The sequence below is a fragment of the Nannospalax galili genome, unplaced genomic scaffold (genome assembly GCF_000622305.1).
Source record: "Nannospalax galili isolate Female #2095 unplaced genomic scaffold, S.galili_v1.0 scaffold385, whole genome shotgun sequence".
Classification (NCBI taxonomy): Eukaryota; Metazoa; Chordata; class Mammalia; order Rodentia; family Spalacidae; genus Nannospalax; species Nannospalax galili.
In genome coordinates, this window is record NW_008354956.1 from 2005786 (window position 1) to 2031828 (window position 26043).

The 26043-nt window shown below is 50.0% G+C and overlaps 1 protein-coding gene across 4 annotated transcripts in view; it reads right to left on the reverse strand.

Annotated features, from left to right (window-relative positions):
• Sympk (symplekin) overlaps positions 1-25225 on the reverse strand; it is a 36866-nt gene extending 11641 nt beyond the window's left edge. For 2 of the 4 annotated variants that reach the window (XM_008852063.2, XM_008852064.2), the window contains exons 1-13: positions 25080-25221; positions 21374-21497; positions 21167-21232; positions 17834-17887; positions 17683-17756; positions 13419-13545; positions 11746-11995; positions 8905-9075; positions 7633-7872; positions 4702-4856; positions 4230-4380; positions 1318-1522; positions 457-607 (exon numbers count right to left, since the gene is read on the reverse strand). In XM_008852063.2, coding sequence (XP_008850285.1) covers positions 457-607; positions 1318-1522; positions 4230-4380; positions 4702-4856; positions 7633-7872; positions 8905-9075; positions 11746-11995; positions 13419-13545; positions 17683-17756; positions 17834-17887; positions 21167-21232; positions 21374-21478 — 1749 coding nt within the window. In that variant the 5' untranslated portion in view covers positions 21479-21497; positions 25080-25221. Of the gene's footprint in view, positions 1-456; positions 608-1317; positions 1523-4229; positions 4381-4701; positions 4857-7632; positions 7873-8904; positions 9076-11745; positions 11996-13418; positions 13546-17682; positions 17757-17833; positions 17890-21166; positions 21233-21373; positions 21498-24763; positions 24940-25079 lie in introns of those variants that run through there. The other 2 variants (XM_029555522.1, XM_029555523.1) reach the window with 2 other exon arrangements.
• Between the last annotated feature and the right edge of the window lie 818 nt (positions 25226-26043).

Genomic DNA, 26043 nt, shown 5'->3' on the forward strand with positions numbered 1-26043 from the left:
GACTGACACAGAAGCACACTGGGAGACACAAGTCAGACTCTATAGGCCTTATATAAGTACACACACACACACACATATACATACACACATATACATACACACATATACATATACATACACACATATACATACACACATACACACACACACACACATATATACACACACACACACACACACACATATATATATAAAATGCCAGGTATGTGTGAAACTTAGTACTGCCAAAGTTAACCACCTCAAAGAACCACAGGAACAGCCCCGAGTACGGAGCATGCCCCTGTACAGAGCACTCCCCCACTTCCAGACCCTTGCACACTTCCCCTTGCTGTCTAGGAAAGTTGCAGCTCCTATTTTACAGAGAGTAGAGGTGGGCCTGGAACAGTGGCTCTGAGTGGTAGAAGTGGGGGATGCAGCCAAAGGAGCCTTTCATTGGGCTGAGGGGACAGAGCACACCTGGGCTGCCCCACTGCAGGCCACAGCCTTCTCGGCCCTCAGGATCCGCTTCACAGCACCCAGCTTCATGGCTTCCACTTGGGCGTCTGTCAGGGGCTTTAGTACATCACTCAGACGAAAGATCTTCTTGCGCCCACCAGCACCTGCCAGCCTACATGAGGGCAAGGAGAGGGACAATGACTCAGCACCCTTCCTGCAGCCCAGACCATCTGGTGCCACTTCAAGGACTGAGCCACCTAGACACAGAGTCCCCCGGCTGCCTCTGAGCTGCTGTAACTGAGTGAGGCCCAATAGGGTGGGAGGAAGGAATGAGGAAGACATGGCCATCATTTTTGCCCAGGATGTCACAAGGAAGAAGGCTGTCAGGAGGAAAAGTGCTGGAGACCAGAACAAAGGGGAGCTCAGAAAGCCCCAAGATCCCGGGGATGAGTTTCTCAGGCAGAGACGACTAAGCACAAAGACCACAATGAGGCTGAAGGAGGGGGAGGACAGACTCGGGGGAGCCTCAAGTGACATGAAGCAGGAGCAAGGCCGATTGGGATCTAAGTGATCAACAACGGTGATGACCAGTCGCCCTCGCTGCAGCAGGAATCAGGCCAGCTGCCTTCCCGGCAGTTCCTTCTGACCCAAACTGCTCTCTAACCCAGCGACTCCATCTATGGAGGAGGACTGCCACTCTCAAGTTCATACAGAAAATGGGGTGCAGCTGCAGAATCTGCAAAGGCTCAGAGTTCGGGCCAACTGAAGTATAAAGAGAGGCTGTCCTTCTTCCCCTCAGACACCACAGGAAGTGCTTGGGTGGGCACATGCTAGGAACAGATGGCGACGGCAGGACGGACTCCCACCTAGAAAGGGACTCACCGTGGCTGCGTGACGGGGATAATAGGCTCTGGCCTCCTCTTGGCCTGGGGCACCTCCTCCTCCAGCGGGGACATGGTGCTCAGAGAGCCCACCACCGAGATGGCCTGGCCCTGGGCCGACAGGCGTCTCTTGATCAGGACACTCTCGGGTTTCACCACCTTCTCTTCCTTGGGCTCCTCCTTGCACTGCTTGGTCTGCTCCACACCTGCGTGGAAACAGCCATGACACCCAGCACATCAGCTGCCACCAACACCAGACTTCTGGGCCACTCTGTGCATGCAGATCCCCGAGATCTGCATAGCACCCACAGAGGAGCTCTGCACTCACCATTAGCCCACTTTGAAATCTGACCACCCAGCTCAAGCCAGAAAGGGCTCGTTCCCAGAGGAGCATCTGATGACAGCCACTTGAGATACCTGACGAGCAGGCTTTCTCTGGTGTGTTTGAGTGGTATCTATGTGGTGTATGCATTGCGTGTACACAGGTGTGCTTGCCTGTGGGTGCACATGTAGAGGCTACCTCCCACTTAAAAATCTATTACATTTTATTTACTATGTGCCGGTCGCATTTTCGTGGGCACACACATGCCATGGCAAGTGTCTGGAGGTCAGAGGACAACTCTTGGGAGTCCATGCTCTCCTTTCATCTGGGCCCCAAGGACCAAGCTCAGGTCATTAAGCTTGACAGCAGGCACCACTGGCTGAGTTATCTCCCCAGCCCTACTTTATTTTTCTGAGACAAGGAGTCCTAGTGAATCTGGAGTTTGCCATTTCACCAAGCTTGGTGGACCCCCAGGATGTGCGTATCTCTGCACACACCCCTGTGCTGGGGGAACATGTGCACACCACTATGCCTGGCTTTTATGTGGGTGCTGGAGATCTGAAACCATGCTTACACATCAGGCATTTTACCCACTGAACTATCTCCTCAGCCCTTTTAAATCACATCTTATCTATCTGTATGTGTGGGCATGCATACAGGTGTGCCATAGTGCAGCTATGGAGATCAGAGGACAACTTGTGGGAGTTGGTTCTCTCCTTCAACCATGTGGGTTCCAGATATCACTCAGGTCCTTAGGCTTGAAGGCAAGAATCTGTACCGACTGAGCCATCACACTGGCACTTGTTTTGGTTTTGTGAGGCAGGGTCTCACGCACCCCTGGCCTCAAACTCTTTATGCAGCCAAGGATGACCCTGAACCTCCGAACCTTTAATAACCTTTAATAGCACAGGTGACATGACCAAACACTCCACTTCTTGGAATATGCTAAGGACAGGAGAACATGAGTACACCAAAGACTTGCACACCACTGTTCATAGCAGCTCTGCTCACCATGAAAACTGGAAACAGGGCCATCAAGCTGGATCAGATAGTAAAGGCACTTGTCACACAAGCTTGGTGACCCAAGTTCAACCCTGGAATCTACATAAAGATGGAAGGAGAGAATGGACTCCACAAAGTTGTCTTCCAGTCTCCACACACATGCCCTGGCATGCAACTCCTCATTATGCACACATATGCACACTAAACAAACAGCTGGGGAACAAGCCAGAGGTCCACCAACAGAAGACAGTGAACTCTGGTGGAACAGTCATGTAATAAACTTAGTGAGCAGCAGAAAGTTAGCTGCAGCTAGGCATGCTGGCAGACCCCTTTAATCCCAGCACCAGGGAGGGAGAAGTAGGCAGATCTCTGTGAGATAGAGGCCAGCTTGGTCTACATAGTGAGTGCCAGGCTAGCAAGGGCTATGTAGTGAGATTTTTGTCTTTAAAAAAAAAAAAAATAAAGTAAACCAGGGGCTGAAGAGATGGCTCAGCAGTTAAGAGCACTGGCTGCTGTTTCAGAGGACCTGGGTTTGGTTCCCAGCACCCACATGGCTGCTAACAACCAGTTCCAGGGGATTTGACGACCTCATCTGGCCTCCATAGGCACTGCACACATGGGTGCCCTCTCCTACATGCTGACAAAACTCATACACACAAAAATAAATCTCCCTCCTAAAAAACAAAGAAAATTAAAAAGTAAACTGCCAGTTCACACAATAGACAGTATTGATCAATTAAACTCTGAAGTACCAAAGAAGTCAGGCTCTGATCCAATGTCTGTGAGGTTCAAAAGAGAACGTAAGAGTGGAAGCGAAAAAGAGCAGCAGTTGTCTGGAGGTGAGGCATGCCACACAGCAGTGGATGGAGTGACAGGGAACCAGAGTGGGGAGTCGGCCCTATCTGATCTGATGGAGTTTACACTGCTGTCATTTGTGAAGCTCACAGAAGTGCTGACATTAGAGCTGTGCGTTTCATTACTGTTCATAACTTACACTTCAAAAAATGTGTTGGTGCCAAGAATAGTCAACACCTACAATCCCAGCACTCAGGAAGCGACGCAGGAGGACTGGCACGAGTTAGAGATAAGCCTGTTCTACACAGCAAGATCTTTGCTTTTTTAAAAAAAAATTTTTTTTACTTATGCCAGGCATGGTGGTACACACCTTTAATCCCAGGACTGGGGAGGCAGAAGCAGGCGGATCTCTGTAAGTTCAAGGTCAGCCTGGTCTACATAGCCAGTTCCAGGCCAGCTGGGGCTACAGGGAGACCCTGTCTCCAAAAAAAAAAAAAAAAAAAAAACCCAAAAAACAACCACCACAAAAATGTACTGTTGAAATAGGGGAAAATTCCAAGCTGAGTGATCAACAAGAATCACACATCGATCAATGAGGGAAGCAGTCACATTCAATGTGGACCTCAGGCCAGAGTCTGCTACTTCTCAAAGCCTAGGGCCTACAAACATTGAGCTCTCTAACAATTGGCATGGGACTGTTAACATGTTGGACGGCACACAATCTTCATCTCCATACTTTACCAGCAAGGAGAGCCCAGTGCCAAGGTTTGGTCTGGGCACCAGGGGACACTCACCAGGACCTAGTCCTGCAGCAGTCATCTGTGTGGCCATGAGTCGAGCCAAGTGCTTGATCTGGGCTTCAGTGCCCGCTGACTCCACGGGGGTATAGATGGCTTGGAAGGAGGCAGGCATGGTTTCAGGCAGGTACACCATGCTGATGAGGACCTGTGGGAGACGCAGGGAGGGGAATCCTTAACCAGGACCTCAACCCAGGCCAGCATGGGGGAAGCAGCAGGCCAGGCTGGGCCTAGCCTGGTCTCAGCTGTCTGGGGAGTCACTTCACAAGTTTTGATTGCTGGGGACTAGACCACCTGAAGAGGCACACTGGGAGAAATGGCCTGTGGAAGAAGGGTGAGAAAAAGAGGTTCACCCAAGGGTGGGAGGACCCCAGAGCTGACACTATGAGGAGGTGGCACCCAGTGTAGAATGGAGGTAGGGAAATGATCCTTCCTCCTGCGGTGGGAACCCCACCCTCCTCCTCCTCACCAGATTGGCCACATTGTCAGGGGTCAGCAGAGGCTGCAAGAACTCAGCAGTGATGTCTGTGTCTGACTGGCTTGAGATCTGGGCTGAGGCCTTCGAAGTCCCTGATGGGCCAGGCTCCAAGTCCTTGTCCTCATCATCTTCTCCAAGGTTGGGCTCTGAGGTGGGGAAGGAGCAAGAGGCTGGCTACAGACACCAGCAAGAGTCCTTTCTAGGAGCCAGGCAACCCTGCCTCCAGCCAGCCACTGTAGGGAGCAGCCACACAACAGAGGACCTAGGCTGTAGGCTGCCTCGGCTATCAAAGCACCACCTGACCCGGGCCAACAAGCGGCCTCTTCCCAGGTCTCAGTTCTCATCTGGGAAATGGCAAGAAGGCAGAAACTTCTAGTGGATTCCATTAAGCTCCACGGTGACAATTATCACTAATACAGTCAGTGCTGGGAATGAAACTTAGGACCCTGTTCATGTTAGACAAGTGTTCTACCACTGAAGCACACTCCCAGTCAGAGAAGTATCATTACCACCACCACCATTATTGCTACTGTTTTCCTTAAGCTGTTTTTTTTCTTTTTTTAATATTTTATTTATTATTTTATGTGTATGTGTTTATTGCCTGCATGTAAGTGTACCAGTGTCATGCAATGCCCACGGAGGACAGAAGAGACTGTCAGATCTCCTGGAACTGGAGTTATAGACAGTTGTTAGCTGCCGTGTGGGTGCTCAGATTCAAACCCAGGTCTTCTGCAAGAACAGCCAGTGTTCTTAACTGCTGAGCCATCTCTCTAGCCCGTTTCTTTTTTCTTTAAGACAAGGTCTTACTATGTAGCTCATGCTGGACTTGAACTCATGTTCCTCCACCCTCAGTCTCCCAAGTATGGGATTTGCAGGTGAACATCAACATGCCTGGTTAGAAATATGGCATTCCATACTAGAAACCTGGAAAACACCACATTAACTGAGTGAGCAAGTGACTGTCACCCATAATGGGTCAGACACTGTGTGCCTCCTGATCCCTGGCTCTGAGGAGGCCCAAGCTCCGTTTCTGTAGTGTTCCTGCCAGGACTGCAGAGCCTGAATCCAATCCAGGAGCAAAGGTGCACAAAAGCACATGGAGAGATCCTCCACCAAACTACTGTCTTAGACTTTTTTCTTTTTGAGACAGGGTCTCCCTGTAGCCCCAGCTGGCCTGGAACTCACTATGTAGACCAGGCTGGCCTTGAACTCACAGAGATCCACCTGTCTCTGCCTCTGCCTCTGGAGTGCAGGGATTAAAGGCATGCCTGACCACACCCAGCTGTCTGGGTCTCTTTATAACAGTAACACATGGACGGCTGAGCTCCAAAGAGCAGATGCCCTCCTCTGGCCTTCAGGGGCACAGATGCACACATATGTACTCATGATTAAAAATAAAAATAAACTTGCTGGGCATGGTGGCGCACGCCTTTAGTCCCAGCAATTGGAAGGCAGAGGCAAATGGATCTCTGTGAGTTCAAGACAAGCCTGAAAGACCAATAAATAAATAAATAAACTTAAAAAATGAAAAAGAAGGGGGCTGGAGAGATGACTCAGCATCTAAGAACACTGGTTGTTCTTACAGAAGACCTGGGTTTGAATCCTAGCACCCATATGGCAGCTAACAACTGTTTGCAACTCCAGTCCTAAGGGATCCAACAGACCCTTCTGACCTCCTCAGGCATTGCACGACACAGGTGCACTTACCTATATGCAGGCAATACAAGTATACACATAAAATAAAAATAATAAAATAAAATAAAAAAAACGAAAAAGAAATAGAGACAATTGGTTTTAGGCAGACTTTAAAGGCACAAACCCTCTTCCTAAGTACCCTTTCCTCTGAAGTATCCCATGTTTAGATGCGCAGAACTGTTTCCCTGGAGCAGAGCACAAATCAAATGCCCATCAACAGGATGGTGAATGTTACTGTGCACATTACATAGCACTTGGCCACAATTAAAAAGATGCAGCGGGGACTAGAGAGATGGGGCTCAGTGGTTAGGAGCCCTGGCTACTCTTGCAGAGGACCAGGGTTTGGTTCCCAACACCCAAATAGGAGCTAACAACCATCTGTAACTCCAGTTCCAGGGGATCCAACACCCTCTTCTGACTTCCCTGGGCACTGTACACCATGGGTGCACTGACACACACGCAGGCACTACACTCACACACATAAAATAATTTAAATTTTTTTTTTTTTTTTTTTTTTGTCTTTTTGAGACAGGGTATCCTTGTAGCCCCAGCTGTCCTGGAATTCACTATGTTGACCAGGCTGGCCTTGAACTCACAAAGATCTGCCTGCCTCTGCCTCCCAAGTGCTGGGATTAAAGGCATGTGCCACCACACCTGGCCCCAGAAATAATTAAAAATTTTAGGGGCTGGAGAGATTGCACAGCGGTTAAGAGTGCTGACTGTTCTTGCAGAAGACCCGGGTTCAATTCCCAGCACCCGCATGGAGGCTATAAACCATCCTTAACTCGTTTCAGAGGAATCTGAAGCCCTCTTCTGAGCTCCGCGACATTGCACAACACGGGTGCACTCACATACATGCAGGCAACACACTCATACACATAACAGCTGTCCTGGAACTCACTATGTAGACCAAGCTGGCCTTGAACTCACAGAGACCTGCATTCCTCTGCTTCCCAAGTGCTGGGATTAAAGGCGTGCACCACCACGCCCAGCTCAAAAATAAAATATTTTTTAAAAATTTAAAAAACAAAATAAATAAGTTTGTAAATTTTTGTATTTTTTTTCCCTTTCCCTGTTTTTGGGACAGCTGGCCTAAAACTTGCAGTGTTCCTCTGGCTTCAATCTCATAGCAATCTGCCTGCTTCTGCCTCCCAAGTATCAAGATTACAGGCATCTGCCACTACCCACATCATCATTAAGCATCTTACAGGCTCAGCCCCAGCTCACCCAGCTTCATCTTCTTGAGTGTGGAGTCTGAGTCATCACGGGGCCGCTTGCGGGAGTCCTTGCTGCTGGGCATATTGCGGGCGATCTCGGCCTGGGGGGTGCCCAGATCCACCAGTAGGGTAGTGATTTGGGCCTGGAACTCCAAGGAGGCAGGGTGCTTGAGCACGCTCAGCAGGTGCAGCTTGAGGTTCTTGCGCACGCTACTCACCTGAGACTTGGCCAGTGTTGGGGGCAGGTTGGCTGTGAGGACAGAGATGTGGAGGTTGGTGCTGAGGACAGACCAGCCTGAATTCCTGGGGCTCTTGCTGATATGCTCTGGGAAGTTCCTAGGCCTTCAGGAAGATGGAGTGACCTTCCTCCTTTCAAGCTGTAGCTTAAATCTGAGTGACCTCAATCATATCAGTCCCTTTAAGGGAGAAAGGTCCCCATCTGTAGTCTGGATGCTATAATACCACCTTCTCCACCAACTGTCTACTGAGGTGCCACAGCTGAGGCTGGTGCCTGCCACCTGTGGGACTAGCCAGACACTGCTGGTCACTTTGGTGAGCTGGCTGTCCCTGCTCTGCAGAGAAAGATAAGGCCTCCAACTTTGCCTGCCTAGTGTCCACTGTCAGTTCCCCAGCCAGCACCACTCCCATTCCGCTTTGAGGGAACCACCAGGTATCCATCCTCTATCCAGTGTGCACCACACTGGGAGCCAATGAGAACACTGGGTTCCCCTGGCTACTGTGATTGGTTCAAAGGGAGGATCACAGTCTCTGCTCAACCAATCAGAAACAATGAGCACCCGCCCTGGGACTTCTGCTGGAATGATGGGGAAGGAGACACTCTCTGTCCACTCCTGTTGCTAAGTGGACAGGATGGAAGCCTCTAGCTGTGGGGCCATCTTTGCTGCTCTAGGTAAAGAGCCAGAGAATGAAGCCAACCTAAGAGCCCTGAGATGGACAGAGACCCACACCCACTCTCGTCTTGACCTCAGACTTGCTAGGGCTTATCCAGGCACAAAAGTGGAGAAAATGTTATCAGTCACCTTTTCTGAGGGATCAAAGAAAGGCTGGAGTATGTCAAAGTATTTCCTAGGCAAGGCATCACACTCATGTTGGTATTAAAGCTCTGAAGCAGGTTTCAGCCAAAGGTTTGTCTTTAACTGACTACCTTTGCCCTGAAGCTCACAGTGGAGCATGACCTGCACACAGTGGAGCACCCCACAGCTCACCATTTCTTCAGGAACACACAACCTGGCCAGCAGAGGCCTGGGAGGGCTCAACCTACCATGCAGAGTTTCATAGGCCTGGATCACTTCAGACATGAACATGGGTCTCTGGCGAGCAATGTTGGCGAGGGAACCCAGCGCTGTGGTCAGGTTGATGGAGGAGATGGCAGGGTGCACCATGAACTTCAGCAGCTGCTCCAGGGCTGCCTTGCCCTCTTCCCACAGTACATCTAACAGGGCAAGGAAAGAGAGGACCAGTCAATGGGGTCCTCTTCTCAGGCCTCTGACCTGCTTTTCAAAGAATCAAAGAAAAGCTTAATCAGGTTGCCGCTAAGAATGGCTGGAAAACAGGAAATTGAGCCACAGATGAGTGAGTGGTAAGATACTATTAGTGACTTTTAGGGCTAAGTGACAATGATGGTCTAAGCAGGCCTACAGATAATTTGAAACATTCAACTACAGGAAACCAGATGCGGATATAAAACTTAAATTTGTTAAATTTATTTACATTTATTATTTATGGGGGGAGGCACGTGTGCCACAACATATATGTGGAGGTTAGAGGGCAACTCTGGTGAGTCACGTCTCTTTCCAATTCCTGGGTCCAGGGCTCAAACTCAGGTATACCTATCAGTCAAGTACCTTTACTGGCTAAGCCACTTTAACAGCCCATTTTTATTTTTATTGTTATTGTGTGTGTGTGTGTGTGTGTGTGTGTGTGAGAGAGAGAGAGAGAGAGAGAGAGAGAGAGAGAGAGATGTATATGCGTGCCACAGGAGGGATGTGTAGGTCAGAGGACAACACTGGAGTCTGTCCTCGCCTTCCACCTTGCTGGGGCAGGGGCTCTCCTTTCTGCTGCGCGGTCTACTCCAGGCTAGCTGGTCTGCGAGCTCTGGGAGATTTTCCAATCTTGCCACAGGAGTGCTAGGATTGCAGATGTGCAGTGCCAAATCCAGCTGGGTTTGTTTATTTTATTGTTTGTTTTATTTGTTTTTATTTTTTTGGTCTTTTTGAGACAGGGTCTCCCTGTAGCCCCAGCTATCCTGGAACTATGTAGACCAGGCTAGCCTTGAACTCACAGAGATCCGCCTGCCTCTGCCTCCCCGAGCACCACGCCCGGCTACTGTTTGATTTTTGTATGTATGAGTTGTTAGCCACCATGTGGGTGCTAGGGATCAAACCCTGCTGAGCCATCTCTCCAGCCCCTTATTTTAATATTTTCTGGGGGGTCTTTTTGCAACAGGGTCTCCCTGTAGCCCCAGCTGTCCTGGAACTCACTATGTAGACAAGGCTGGCCTTGAACTCACAGAGATCCGCCTGCCTCTGCCTCCCGAGTGCTGGGATTAAAGGTGTGTACCACCACACCTGGCTATTTTTTTTTTTTTTAATGTGGGTTTTATGGATTGAACTCAGGTTGTCAAGCCTAATGGCAACCTTTGAATAGATATAACTCAACACTCGGGCAACAACACCATCCCCAATCCAGGCCCCAAAAGCCCACACTTACACCATGCTTATTATTGGAAAATGAGTAAAATATTCCATGCTCATTTACACAGAACTGCTTAAGAGCAAGATGGAGCAAGACTGTGAAATGTGCCCTTTTTGGTTTTTTTTGGTCTTTTTGAAACAGGGTTTCCCTGTAGTCCCAGCTGGCCTGGAACTTGCTATGTAGACCAGGCTGGCCTTGAACTCACAGAGATCCGCTTGCCTCTGCCTCCCAAGTGCTGGGATTAAAGGCCTATGCTATGCCACCACACCTGGCATGTCCATTTTCTTTTTAAAAAAGATAGGGTCTCATTATGTAGACCAGGCTGGTCCTCCTGCCTCACCTGCCAGGTACTAAGTGATGTGGTGCTGGAGAATGGACTCAGCTCTGTGCATGCTAGGCAAGTACTCTACTAATTCACACGTAGCCCCAGCCCCAGGATATGCACTACCCTTACAAGTGGTGACTGGGAACACCATAACTGGGCCTGAGTTAGCTCATTTCCCTTCAACTTTGGACTTTGGTCTGTGAAGGGATTACAACCACCTCCACTTTTCCAAAAGGAAAATGGAGTTCAGAAAGAAGCGACTGCTGAAGGTCATGAGTAAGGACTAAAGCTGTCAGGGCTTCCGACCACTGCACTTGATGGTCTCCAGAAATAAAAAAGCTTTGAAGAGGGCAAGGGGAAGCCAGGAGTGGTAGCACCTTTAATCCCAGCACTCAGGAGGCAGAGGCAGGCAGCTCTCTGTGAGTTAGAGGTCAGTCTGGTCTATATTGAGTTCCTTGCTAGTCAGAGCTACATAGTAAAACACTGTCTCAAAAGTGGGGGGTGGGGGGAGAATGACTCAGCAATAAAGAGCACTTGCTGCTCTTGAGAGGACCAGGGTTCAGTTCCCAACACCTACATGGCAGCTAAAACCATCTACAACCATGGTTCCAGGGGATCTGATGCCCACTCCTGGCCTCTGCAAGTGCTGTACACACATGCTAGTGTGTTTACATGCTGACCAAACACTTATGCACATAAAAATTAATAAAAAGAAAAGATTTGGGTATGGTGGCGCACAACTTTAATCCCAGCACTCAGGAGGCAGAGGCAGGAAGATCTCTGTGATTTCAAGGCCAGCCTGATCTACGTAGTAAGTTCCAGGACACCTGGGGCAACAAGGAGATCCTGTCTCAAAAAAAGAGGGGGTGAGCAAGGGGAGGCTGGTCATATAATCTTACCTAGTCCTTAGAAAGGTAGAGGCAGAAGAATCAGAAGTTCAAGGTTACCCTTGGCCACAAGTTTAGGGCTAACCTGGGATGCATGAGACCCTGTCTCAAAACCAAGCAACAAAAAAGGGTGGGGTGGGAGAGAGAGGGTGAGAGCAGGGGTGAGCACACAGAGCAGCAGGGATGCAGCACTCACTGTACTGGATGTAGGGGTGGTCTCGAGGGATACGGTCCAGGCTGATGTCATGCTCATGGCGACGAGGAACCTCTGAGTCAGTCATGCGGGGTGACAGGGTGACAATGAGGCCTTCCACAAACTTGATGGCATGTGTGCGGATGCCATCATTGTCAGAGTCCAGCAGCAGGATGATTTCCCCAGCCATGGCTGACACCATTTCCCAGCAGGCCTCCTGGAGATCACTGATGACCCGGGACTTCACCATCCACTGCCAAACGGACAGGCAGGAAGGGAAGGAAGAGACAGAGACAGGCCATCAACTGCCAGCACATTCTGCTTCCACCTGCTTTGAGTGATGAACACATTCATGTAATGGTTACTGTTCAATGCTGGCTGAATCTGGGACATGACCCAGGGCAACAAGACAGGGATGCCCCACTGATGAAGTAGCAGTCTTTAAAGGGTAGCAGCTTCAGAAGGTGATGGTGAGTAACTGGTCTCATTCATTCTGCTAACAAGGATAAACAAACCCATGAGCATTACTGGGTCTGTTACTGTGTCCTCAAATCACATTGCAACCAACACTCACATGATCCTGTTTTTTTTGGCGTTTTGAGAGAGGGTCTCCTTGTAGGTCCAGCTAGCCTGCAACTTGATATATAGACCAGACTAGCCTCAATCTCACAGAGATCTGCCTGCCTCTGTTTCCCAAGTGCTGGGATTAAGGGTGTGTGCCACCACGGCAGGCAATTACTGCTAATTTTGCAGACAAGGTCTTCCTGGGTGGCCAAGGTGACTTGGAACTCTTCAGTCCTTCTGCCTCAACCTCCCAAGTGCCAAGATGACAGGCCATCAACAGCATGGGTGGTTGGTCTCTGTTCCTCACTAGGTTAGGAACACTGTGAAGGCTGCATCTAGTATCCTGATCCTGGTTGTGTCCCATGTCACTGGCATCCGGCTGGACAGAGTAGAGATGCTTAGGGAAATGTTTGTTGATTACATAAATGAGTAGACCCAGAGGCTGGAAAGTTAGCTCAGTAGTTAAGAGTCCTGGATTCAGTTCCTAGCACCCACATGACGGCTAACCACCATCTATAACTCAAGTTCCAAGGGATCTGATGCCCTCTTATCTCTGCAGGCACTGTATGACAGGGATGTACTTATGTAAATACAAGCAAAACACTCATACACTTTTTTGGCTTTTTGAGACAGGGTCTCTCTGTAGCCCTAGCTGGCCTAGAACTCACTACATAGACCAGGCTGGCCTTGAACTCAAGAGATCGGCCTGCCTCTGCCTCCCAAGTGCTGAGATTAAAGGCGTGTGCCACCACGCCCAGTCAAAACACTCATACACTTAAAAAAAATGAGTGGACCTAGAAGGCAACATTAGATCCCTTGTCTGTTCCCATGACCCTCAGCAAATCTAACTCATGAAGAATATGCTCTGGTCAGGCCTGGTAATTCCAGCTAATAGAGGCTGAGGTAGGGAGATTCAAAGTTCAAGGTTTTCTGCACAACTCAGCCAGACCTTGCCTCAAAACAAGATGTGAAACACAGGCTGAGGGTATGCCTCCGTGGTGCAGTGCCTACCTAGCTCAACACTCAGTACCAAACCAAAGCAACAATGCTTCCACTGCAGCTTTAACTGTACCGAGGCAGCCTTGGGAGGCATGGCTGGGAGGGGCCCTCACCTGCAGGGCCACCTTGTAGAGCTGGGTCATGGTCAGGATGGCCTTCTTTACCACGTTCACATTCTCATCCCTCAGCAGCATGTTGAGGTTGGCAATCAGCTTTAGCAGCAACTCAATGTCTCGCTTGCTGGGAAAGGGAAGAGAAGAGGCTGGATCACCATGGTCTTGGGCTATTAGGACCCACAGCTCAAGAACTAAGAGAGGCAGAGTCAGGAGCTATTCTGGAGTTGGTCACCGACCAAGGAATGATGCCAACACTGCTCTAAGGCTGTCCCTGGCCCCTGGCCCCTAGTCCTTGGCTGGTCCTACAGCCCCACTCCTTCACCTTTCCAGAGCCCATCGTGACAGTAGAACCAACAATTATGGGCTATCAAGACAGCAAATTAATCTTTTTGAGACAGGTTTCAAGTACTCTAGGTTGGCCTCTAACTTCACGTGTAGCCAAGGATGACCTTGAGCTCCTGATTCTGCCTCCACTTCCCCAATGCTAGGATTATAGTTGTACACGACCAACTGAATAACATCCTGGCCCCAAGCCTTCGCCCTACTGTTTTAATAATACCTACTGCACAGGTGGTGAAAAACTGTTACAATACCATCAAGTGCTTAGAACAGACTTGTAGGAAGTATGTCTAGTTCTGTTTACCCAAGTCTGAAAGTTCCCATACTGGGGACCCTTTCATCATGCTAAGAACCAGCAGGGTCACTCTGGTTGCCAGAAAGAACAAAAGGCTTCCAGTAAATGTCTGTCCCATCAATACAGACATCTGAGTAGGCTAGCCCCCAGCACTTAGTGCATGTGATGTCACAGTACAAATTCCAATCTGATTAACTTCATTGGTCAAACATGAAATATGGGTGCTTGGGATGCAACTCTATTGGTAGAGTGCTTGTCTAGCATGCTCAAGGCCCTAGGTCTGAGGCCAGCCTAAGCTACGTGAGACCCTGCAGCAAATAAAGAAAATCAACTTGACTAAGATCCAGGATGGCAGGCACAGCACCAGGCTTTTCTCGGGGCTGTGTTCCCACAGTACACTGCAGCACAGGGTACACATTTGCCACTACTTTTTGGGAACTCAGAAAATTCCCCACAGCTAGGTGTAGTGGCAGGTAAGTTCAAAACCATAGCGAGACCCTGTCTTAAACAAACAAAACTAGCAGTTTCCCCAGTAAAGGAGGGTGTGTGATAATGTGGTCCCAGGTCAGACACAGGATAACAATCCCAGTCCTGCCAAATTCTGTCACATGAACTTAGGAAAACCCATTTGACCTCTCCAAGACTGTTCTCAATTAAGATCATGCAGCTTCATGATGAAGGCAAACAAAAAAAGCAGGACAAGCATCAGGACAGGTCCTGGCAGGCAGAAAGCCTCACAAAAGCTGCTTTACCTCCTCCCCTCACAACGTCAGCAATGTGTGCTGAAGGAAGGGAAGGGCTGGTCCAACTGATTTGGGAGAGTTACTCCCTTTGGAGTCTCAGTGTCCCTTTCCACAGAGCGAGTGACAGGCCCCTCCAAAGCTGCTGGGAAGGTGAAATTTAGGAAAGGGCCTCATATAACTCGGACAGTGACGGCCATGATTAAATGGCTGGATGTGTCACCTACTAGTAGAACCAACCATGCTCCAGGGAGACACTGGGGCAATGGTGGCCAACAAGAGGTCACACCCCATTCTGTGAAGCTGACATTTTTTTGTGGAGAAGACAATTACTGAGGTGATAACCAAACAGGGAGGCCTCTACAAAGTGCTACAGGGGGCAGGAGCCAGAGGGTGCTGCCAGGAAGGATCTTCTGAGACCACTTGGAAAGTGAGGGCATGGCTGCCTGGTGCCATGGGGCCTGGGCAGGCAGGAAGCAGACAGGCTACAAAGGATCAATGCTTTCTGAGAACACAGGAAGAGAGAGTGTCTAGAGGGAGCCAGGGCCAGGTAAGTGTGTGGGTAGAGGGCCAGGACTTGAGAGCACAGAGTGCAACAAGAGTCCAGGCCCCCTCTTCAGAAGAGCATCCCAACCAAGTGCAGAGGTGGGCAAATAGGGAAGGTTGATTTCCCCCAGGTGAAGAAGATGCTTCAGACTGGACCTATGAGGCCAGGTATAGGGACACACATCTCTTATTCCAACAACTGGGAGATAGAGGGAGGACCAAGAGGGCAAGGTCACCCTCTACTACAGAGCTGCAGGCTAGCCTGGGCTACGTGAGACCTTGTCTAAAAAGTAATAATCTAGAAAATGAATGCACTAAATGCCACGGACACAGCAAAGGGGAGAGGGGAGACCATAAAGCAGAGCCGGCCAGATGGCTCAGTGGGTGAAGATGGTGCGAGGACAGAATCAATGTCTGAAGTTGTCCTCTGACCTTAGACACATGCCATGGTGTACACACAGGAAGGCAGAAGCAGTACTGTTACAAGTTCAAATCCAGCTTGGTCTACATTGAGTTTCAGGTTGGCAGGGGCTACATAGTAGGAACCTATCTCACAAAAAAAAAAACAAAATAAAACAGTTGGGCGTGGTAGTGCAGGCCTATAATCCCAGTACTCAGAGGAAGAGGCAGGAGGACTTAAGTTCAAGGCCATCTTTGGTTATATAACAAGCTGTTGGGACATCCTGGGCTATGTGGAACTATTTCAAAACTAAACTAAACTAAGTAAAGAAATAAGTAGGTAACATAAGGCCAGGAGACTGTGGTGTGTAGCTATAATCTAAGACTGAAGTAGGAGGTCAGGAGTTCAAGGCCAGTCTGGACTACACAGACACTAGTATCTTATACAGAAAATAGCTAATTTTGTCATATGAATTTCACATCAATTAAAAAGGAAAACTAGGGACTGAGAGAGATGGCTCAGTGGTTAAGAACACTGGTAGTTCTTGTAGAAGACACAGATTCCATTCCCACCCGTATGGCAGCTAACAACTGTCTGTAACTCCTGTCCCAGGGGATCTGATAGCCTCTTCTGGCCTCCTCAGGCATTGCACTACATGGGTGCAATGTATATGCAGGCAATACACTCAAACATATAAAATAAAAATAATAAACAGCTGGGTATGGTGGCACACGCCTTTAATCCCAGCACTCAGGAGGCAGAGGCAGGTGGATCTCTGTGAGTTCAAGGCCAGCCTGGTCTACACAGTGAGTTTGGTCTGCACAGTGAGTTCCAGGACAGCTGGGGCTACAGAGAGGCCCTGTCTCAAAAAGACCCCCCCCAAAAAAACCATAATAATAATAATAAATAAATAAAACTTTTAAAAATTTAAAAAAAAAAAAAAAAAAGGAAAACTAAACAGGGCATGGCTTAAAATCCAAGCATTTGGGAGACTGAAGCAGGAGGGTTAGGAATTCAAGGCCAGTCTGGGCTATGAGACTGTCTCAAAAAACCAAAAACATGGGGCTGGAGATGGCTCGGTCATTAAGAGCACTGGCTGCTCTTGCAGAGGACCTGGGCTCAGTTCCCAGCACCCACATGGCAGCTAGCAACCATCTATAACTCTAGTTCCACAGGATCTGTGGACCCTCTTCCATGGGCACTGCACATACATAGCACATTTACATACATGCAGACAAAGAAGTCACACACATATAAAAAAAAATTAAGCCAGGCATGGTGGGGCATGCCTTTAATCCCAGCACTTGGGAGGCAGAGGCAGGCGCATCTCTGTGAGTTCAAGGCCAGCCTGGTCTCCATAATGTATTCAAGCCAGCTGTGGCTACAGGCAGACCCTGTCTCAAAAAGACCAGGAAAAAAAAAAAAAATCTAAAAAATAAAAACAAAGTATCACTTCTTCCCCAAAACATAAATATACAAATTAGAAAAAGAAAATAAAACTAGGAGGAGCTGATGGGCTGAGGAAGTAGCTTAGTGGCAGAGCATCTGCCTAGAATGTGCCAATGTGTAGCAGGAGGCATGGTTAGGTGGTATAGCCCTTGCGTGAACCTTGAGGGCTGAAGGTGTGGTTTAGAAGTGGAGGGCTGGTTGTGAGGGGCTGGGGGCGAGACTCCCTGGGAGAACATTACTTAGCATGCCCAAGGCCCTGGGTTCAAAGTCTCCTAGCCTGGCAGGAAGGAAAGAGAGTTGAGCCAGAAAACAACTCTTTCTGGCAGTGCCAGCGCTGAGGGAAGGTCAGCTGCTGCATATTCTGAAACCAAGACTGCGCTGCTGTGGTTGAGGCATGGGTGAAGTGTGGTTCAAGTGGAGTAATCCTCAGACCCAGGGCTTCGGTCTCCTTAGGTGTGTCCTGAGGGAGTGATGCCCAGGGTGGCCCCATACCATGCCTCCTCGATGAAGCCAATCACAAACTTTCGCACTTCAATGGACTTGTCAGCTTGGAAAGCGATGATCTCCTGTCAGGAAGAAGCTGGGTCAGGCCAAACCAAGGCATGTCACCTCACCCTTACCCCACCCCAGGCCAGTAACTCACATCCAGAAAGTTGTCAAGCAGGGTAGGGTCTTTATTGATAATCAACTCCTGGACCTAAAAGGAGATTGGGGGAAAGAGGAACAGACATAAAAACCAGGACACAGCCAGACGTGGCACACGCCTTTAATCCCAGCACTTGGGAGGCCGAGGCAGGCAGATCTCTGTGAGTTCAAGGCCAGCCTGGTCTACATAGTGAGTTCCAGGACAGCTGGAGCTACAAGGAGACCCTGCCTCAAAAAGACAAAAAAAACAAAACAAAACAAAACAAAAAAAACCCAGGACCCAACCAGGCATGGTGGCTCTCCCCCATTATCCTAGGCCTTGGCAGGCTGAGGTATTCAACCTCAAAACGAAAATTAAGAGGTCAGTGAGATGGTGCAAGGCAGGTAAAGGCGCTCACTGCCAGGCCTGAGGAAGAACATTCCCCGAGGCCCACAGGTTGAGGTCATCTCCTAAATTGTCCTCTGATCCCCAAGGTTGCATAAAATAAAAACAAAGCCAGGTGTGATAGCACACGCCTTTAATCCCACCTGCAGAGGCAGGTGGATCTCTGTGAGTTCAAGGCCAGCCTGGTCTCCATAGGGAATCCAGGTCAGCTGTGGGTACAGGGAGACCCTGTCTCAAAAAGACCAAAAGAGTCTGGGCGTGGTTAGCATACACCTTTGGTCCCAGCACTAGGGAGGCAGAGGCAGAGGCAGACAGATCTCTATTATGAGTTCAAGGCCAGCTTGGTCTACTTAGCGAGTTTCAGATCAGCTGGGGCTATAAGGAGACCCTGTCCCCAAAAGACCAAAAAAATAAAATAAAATAAAAATAAGACCTGGGGAGATGGCTCAGTAGATACAGTGCTTCTCTGCAAGTACAAGGAGCAGAGTTCAGATCTACAGAACCTACGGAAAAACAAGGCAGGCATGGCAGTGGCCTGAAACCCCAAAGTCAAGACACAGAAGACCTCTGAGTGTCCTGATTCGACTAGCTCATCAGCAAGCCAAGGCAGGGTTCAGAGACCCTGCCTCAGCATATAAAATGGACAGCAACTGTCAGGCGTGGTGGCGAACACCTTTAGTCCCAGCACTAGGGAGGCAGAGGCAGGCGGATCTCTGTGAGTTCAAGGCCAGCCTGGTCTCCATAGCAAATCCAGGCTGCTAGGGCTACAGGGAGACCCTGTCTCAAAAAGACCAAAAAAAATAAATAAATAAACAGCAACTGAGAAAAACGACCTCAACTCTGAGTCTGTATGCATAGGCACACACGTGCGCATGCACGCACACAGGTACATGCTGAAAAACACAAACGCACAAACACACCTCTATACCCATGTGAACAAGCATAAACACATGCACACCACATATATATGCAAAATAAATAATTTAAATATAAAGAAAAATCCAGGATCCAGTCAGTGCTGAGGGGAATGGGGTGATGGAAGCAGTGGGCTACCTAGCAGGAAAGCTCCTCTCGGTTCCGGGTTCTGCCACTCCCAACCCTTCTCAGCTCCATCTGGCTCTGCTGTAAAACAAGACCCTCCCACACTGTGATTCTCCCTGAGATTCTCCCAGGCCATCGGGAAGCTTTAGAGATTGTACAAGGACCAGGACCTGCTGGGCAGTGAGGACATGATACCCAAGAGGGTTTCTAAAAATAAGACGGAGTCAGGCCTGCTGGCATAGACCTATGATCCCAGCTACTCGGGAAGCTGAGGCAGAAGGATCTCAAGTTCAAGATCTGCCTATGATACAATGAGTTCAAGTCTAGCCTGATCAACTTATTAAGACCTATCTCAAAATAAAAAGTTCGAAAAGGGCTAAGGGGGCTGGGCCTGGTGGCACACACCTTTGATCTCAGAACTGGGAAGGCCGAGGCAAGCAGATCTCTATGAGATCAAGGCTAGCCTGGTTCACATAGTGAGCAGCTGGGGCTACAGGGAGACCCTGGCGGCGGGGGGAGGCTGAGGATGTAGCTCAGTGGTAGAGTGCCTTCCCAGCATGCCAAAGATCTAGGTCCAATCCCAAGGATTAGGAAAAGGGGAACACCCTCACCATGGGCTTCCTGCTTTCCCGAAGTTTGATTTCAGCTGTCCATTGAGTCTTCCACATCACACACCATCACCATTCAGCAAGTACCCTATGACAAGTACCCTATGACAGCCCATTTCCTGGGGCCCCAGCATGTGTCAGGCTTTTTTTCCCTCAACCGGGGTGGGGGTGGGGGCACCCCATCTACATGCACAAAGGAGGACGTCTGGTGTTTTCCACTAGCAATCTCTAATTTATTTTTTGAGGCAGAGTCTATCAAGAAACTCGAAGCTCAGTGTTTCAACCAAGCTGGCCAGCGAGCTCCCAGGACCCATTTGTCTCTGCCCCCCAAGCCCTGGGGTTATAGGTATGGCCATGCCCAGCTTTTACATGGGTGCTGGGAATCTGAACAAGACCTCTTGCTTTCATTGAGTCATCTGCTGAGCCCTCATGTCAGGCTCTTTGAAGTGATACCTTCTCAAAGATGCCTTCCTCTAAGTCCAGAGCTGGTCTAAGATCTTACACCTCCATGTACCGCTGGGAAGGCACGCTCACAACCACCATCACCACTCATTCTACTGGACAGGAAGGAGGGGTCAGCTTCCCCGGGGCCTGAGCTGAACAAGGAACAGAAGCAGAGTCTGACCTAGGCAGCTCAGGCCCAGAGTCACTGACATGTATTTTTTCTGTGGTGCTGGGGATGGATCTCAAAGGTTTTGTACATACTAAGCAAATTCTCTACCACTAAGCCACACCCCCAGCCCTGCAGTGGGGCATTCTAGGCAAGGGCTCTACTGCCTGGTCACACCCCCATCCACAATCTCTGAACCTCGGCTCCCTGTTCTGAAGGGTGCTGCCCTCAGCCCTCTCTTTGTTCATACTTAAGTGTGCTGACTGCTTGGTATGCCTCGTTTCTCTTCCTCCAACACTTGAGAATGTCTCCTTCACCCCCTATCCCAAGCACAGATCAGGAGCCCCTCTGGCTTCTAACATGCCAGCCCTGCTCACTATGGGTCATCACTGTCTGACTCCCAGAACAGATGGTGGCAAAGAGAAAAAGCAGCGATGAAAGGAAAGGGCTCTGCGGCTGGACTCCAGGATCTAAACCTGCTTTGGCCAGCTCCTAGCAGCGTTGACATGGGCTCAGCCTGTAAACCCTGAGGTCTGAGTCTTTGTGCATAAACTACAGGTAAATTCTCCTACTCAGAGAACGCTGGGAGCACCTAAGGTGTAGAACACTGAGCTTCAGGGTAGGCATGTGCAGCTGTGAATGGTTCTAGCAACCCCCCCGCCGTGGGCCCCACCCCTGCACTCTCACCTGTTTGAGCACTGTGATCTTTGAGTCATTGGTGATCAGAGCCGCCTGGTTCAGGAGATCTACCACCTGGAAGAAGGGAAGAGCCATGTAATGTGGCTGGTCCTGCGGGCCCAGGTCAGCCACTGCAGTCCTCTTAGGACTCTGCCCACCCCCCAGCAGCATGTAAATGCAGGGGTCTGCCTTTCTCCCAGCCCTCACCACACTCACCCTCTCAGAGGTGGTCATGCCATCAATGCCCGGCCCCTCCTCTTGTGTGAAAAACTGGGTTGCCACGCTCCGGCGGGTGACACTGTCCCCACTGCTGCTTGCCATAGCTGCTGTCAGGTACTCCCTGGAAAAGAAGCTGGTGAGCACCCTTCCTCCTCTAGGGTGGGCATGGAGCTTAGGTCACATGCACAGGGTACACTTCTGGGAAGAGTGGTGTCCCAGGCCAGAGGCAGGCTAGTGTCATTTTCACATTTTTTTTTTAATTTTAATTTTTTGAATTTTATGTGTATGCGTGTATTGCCTGCATGTAGGTAAGTGCACTGTGTGGTGCAGTGCCCACGGAGGTCGGAAGAGGCTGTTGGATCCCCTGGGACTGGAGTTACAGACAGTTGTCAGCTGCCATGTGGGTGCTGGGATTCAAACCCAGGTCTTCTGCAAGAACCACCAGTGTTCTTAACCTCTGAGCCGTCTCTCCAGCCCCCGTTTTCACATTTTTTCTTGTTGAGACAGGGTTCATTTCGCTTTGGCTGGCCTTAAACTGACTTATGTATTCAAGGATGGCCATGAACTCCTAATCTTCCTAAGTGCTGGAATTATGGTTGTTATACCACCATACTTGGCAAGTACTTTTTTTGTAGTGCAAGTAATTGAACTCAGGGCCTTTAAGAAGCTTGGCAAATGCTCTGTGCTCTATCACTAAGTCTCACCCTCAGCCCCTCACTGGGGGATTCTAGGCAGGGGCTCTACCACCGAGCCACACCCCAGCCCCTCACTGGGGATTCTAGGCAGGGGCTCTACCACCGAGCCACACCCCAGCCCCTCACTCTCTCTTTTTTCTGTTTTTCCACTCTCACCTTTCCACTTCATCTCACCCTCTCTATGCCTCTAGCCTCTTGTCACCCTTCTTTATATCTGTTACTCTTTCCTGCAGTCTCCCAGCCTTCCCTCTCTGCCTGTTTCTCCCACTCCCCTCCCCACTTCCCTCACTGGGGGATTCTAGGCAGGGACTCTACCACTGAGACACACCCCCAGCTGCTCACAGGTGCCCTACCTCTGAGTAATGCCCCAAGCCATTGAGTTACAACATCTAGTTCTCCAACACCGGAAGCTGATTACCTGTTGGCCTCCTGTCTCTCCAGCTGGGCTGTACTCTGGAGTCAGCACCAGAACAAATTTTTCAAAGGAGCTCTGAGGACCTCCATCACAGAGCCTTGCACATAGCAAGAGCTCCTATATCAGAAAAGGCCATCTGTAAAAGTGTGGTGGCATATGCCTGCCATCCTAGCATTTCAGAGATAGAGGCAGGAAGATAGAGAAGTTCAAAAGACCAGCCTTGGCTAAATATCAAGTTCAGAACCAGCCCAGGATATATTAAGCCCTGTCTGTCTCTCTCTCTCTCACACACACATACAGTCAGGCGCAGTAGCACACACCTTTTGCTCCCAGCACGTGGAAGGCAGAGGCAGGCAGATGTCTGTGAGATTAAGGCCAGCTGGGGCTACACGGAGACCCTGTCTCAAACAAATGAAACAAATCAGTCTGCTACACTAGAGCACCCTTAAGTTGTCTGTTGCTCTGAAATGGAGGGAGGGAAGGCGACTTCTAGACAACTACCACTAAGTCACTCTGGCAACATCATGAAAGGAGTCAAAGCTACCATTATTCAAGCTAGGCATAGTAGTGCACTCCTTTAATCCTAGCACTCGGGAGGCAGAGGCAGGCAGATCTCTGTGAGTTTGAGGCCAGCCTGGTCTACATAGTGAGCTCCACGTCAGCTGGGGCTACAGGTAGCCCCTGTATGAAAAGGTAACCCATTTATAAAAAAAAAAAAAAAAAAAAAAAGGCAATATTATTAATGAAATATAAAAAAAAATAGTAAATGTGAGCAACAGATGTAGCTCAGTGGCCCCACATGCACAAAGCCCAGGGCTCCATCTCCAGGACCACATAATTCCAGTCCCTGGAGGATCCTAGCACTTGGAGGATTGGAAGTTCAAGGTCATCCTCCATACTTGGTGAGCTGGGAGGCCAGCCTGGGATATATGAAACCCGGTCTCAAAAAATAATATAAAACAGCAGTGTTTATATAAAACCTCCACACACTTTTGCAAACTTTTGTATCTTCTTTCTTTCTGGTGGTGCTAAGGATGGAACCCAGAGGCCCTGTACTCCAGCCAAGCACTCTACCCTGAGCTGTATCCCTAGTCCTTTTTACTTTCAGAAAAGGCAGCCCTTAAAGTCATTCTATAGTCGAGGCAAGTCTTGAACTTGTGATCCTCCTGCCTCAGCCTCCCAAGCAGTTGAGATTACAAGCCTGGGCCTCCACATCTGGCTTAAATATCTCCTGACTACTATCATTCTTAGTGCAATATAAATACTACATAAAAATTGTTACATGCTCATATAGATGCAATTTTTTTCCTGAATATTTTCAGTCTGAGGCTGCTTGAATCTACAGGTGTGGAGGTGTGGACACAGAGGGTTGTTTACTGTATATATCAGTACTTATTATTTACTTTTTTGGTCTTTTTCAGACGGGCTTTCCCTGTAGCCCCAGCTACATATCACTACTTTTTAATTTTTTGTATGTGTGTGTGCCTATGGAGGCCAGAAGAGGGCATCCAATCTACTGGAACTGGAGTTACAGGTAGTTGTGAACTGCCAGACATGGGGGGTGTGAACCTGTATCCTCTGCAAGAGCAGCAAGTGCTCCTAACCTCTGAGCCATTTCTCCAGCCTCAATCAACACTACTTTCTAATTCACTTGTCTTCTCTTAAATGCTGGAGCCCAATCTATCTTATCCCCAATTCCTTCCTTTCTGAGGCTGCAAAGCATTTTATTACGTAGATGTAGTGGTTATTTCGGCCAGTCTTCTACTGATGGATGGCTGGCATGTTTGCAGTCTTTCCCAATGAGAAACAGGATGACGGTCTCTCTGTCCTTCTCGCGTGCTCAGCTCTGGACGGCTTCACCCTCAACCCAGCTGCGAGTCCGAAGACTCCTTTATTTTCTAAAGAGTGGCTTCCGGAGTACTGTTTCATTCATTCCACGAACACTAACTGAGCAGCTCCAGTGGACGAGTACTGACTGAAACACACCCAGTCCTCACACACAGGGAACACAGGGTCACAGACATCCTTAGACCGCATACAAATCAACTCCAATCACAAATTCGATCACACGTGACAAGAAGGAAAGGCACAGGGACCTGTAAGAGAGCCTTCAGCAGACAGATTTTGGGAAGTCGGGAAGGGAGGGTTTCGCAGGGGAAGTGACGTCGGGTGCCGAGCCCCCCCCACCACGGATGAAGGGGAGTTGGGCAAGCCTAATGGGTAACAGGACGTTTCGGGGACAGAAAAGGGGGGAATTGCCTGTGCAAAAGTACTGACGCAGGAGGTCGCACGGCCAGCCTGAAGGAGGGAAAGGCTGGGTGCACCTGGATGCTGGGTGCTGAGTGCTGGGTGGAGTATGAGCCGAGACACCCACTGGAGGTCGTAGGGGTTTGCGGGGCGGACGCTGGACCACGTTGAAACTTTGGCCCGCGGGAACTAGGGAGCCAAGGAAGCTGGGGGGAGCGGGGGAAGCCAGGTCTCGCAACCCCGCGGCTCCTCCTTCCCCGAGGCCCCATCCGCCTCTCGCGCCCCGACCGCGCCGGCGCCCCTCCTCCCTTTGCCCCGGACCCTCCTCACACCGCCACCCGCTCACCGCGGCTCGGGCCTCCGTCCCCCTCGCGCCCCCTCAGCAGCGCCTCTCCGCAGACGCTGCCGCCGCCATCTTCCGCCTACCACCGAGACACGGCGCAGGCGCTGCACTAGTAGGGCCGCCGGGAAATGAAGTCCCGGATCCCGGTCCGTCCCCACCCCTACAACATGCGGCGTAAGCAGCGGCCCGCCCTCCCCAGCCGGCCACCCGATCGGCCGCCATTTCCGGCCTTCGAGCGCCATGCCTTCTGGGAAATGTAGTCTGTGGCTCGAGAACCCTGCCCAGGGACGGAAATGAAAGCGGAGGCTTCTGGGAAATGAAGTTCTCGGAGATCTGGCGTTCCCCACCTCCCTAGACGGCAGACTGACGTTAGAGTGGAGAGTGCTGTGAGCGAAGCGCCTGGGTCTTGGAGGTGATCTGTTGCCCTAATGGGATTCAAACCGAAATCCTGAGCCTTTTCACCGCTCTCTGTGACCCTATACACAGCCTGAAGCATTTACAGCCGCCCGCACCCTCAGTCTTCCCGTCTGTCCAATGGGAATGTAGTTTGAAGCTTCCCGATGGTACTTACGGTGTTTTAAAGGGATTTGGGGAGTCCTTTAGCGCCCTGAGCCTCCTTTATTTCATGGGGGACACGTGAGGCTCTGGCTTTTCCCTCTCTTAGGTGATGATGAAACACCCTGGGGCAGAAAGATGCCTCTCCTCACCACACCCCTGCGTTGAGCCCTTGGGGGCCCTTAACATCAGCGGTGTGTGGTCCTTCCACCCCACCCCTGGTAGCTCCCTCACTGTTCATCCATCCCTAGGTCTCAGGTACTAGGACTGCGGCTCCCGGTGCCTGAGGTTTTTCTCCTCGCCATCCCGCAGGGGGCGCCCCAATCCGAGTGCGCGGCTCTCAGGGAGGCGGGAGGGGAGCCTGGGGCGGGCTAGGGCGGGGGTGTCCCGGCTATAAAGCCCGGCCGCCTCC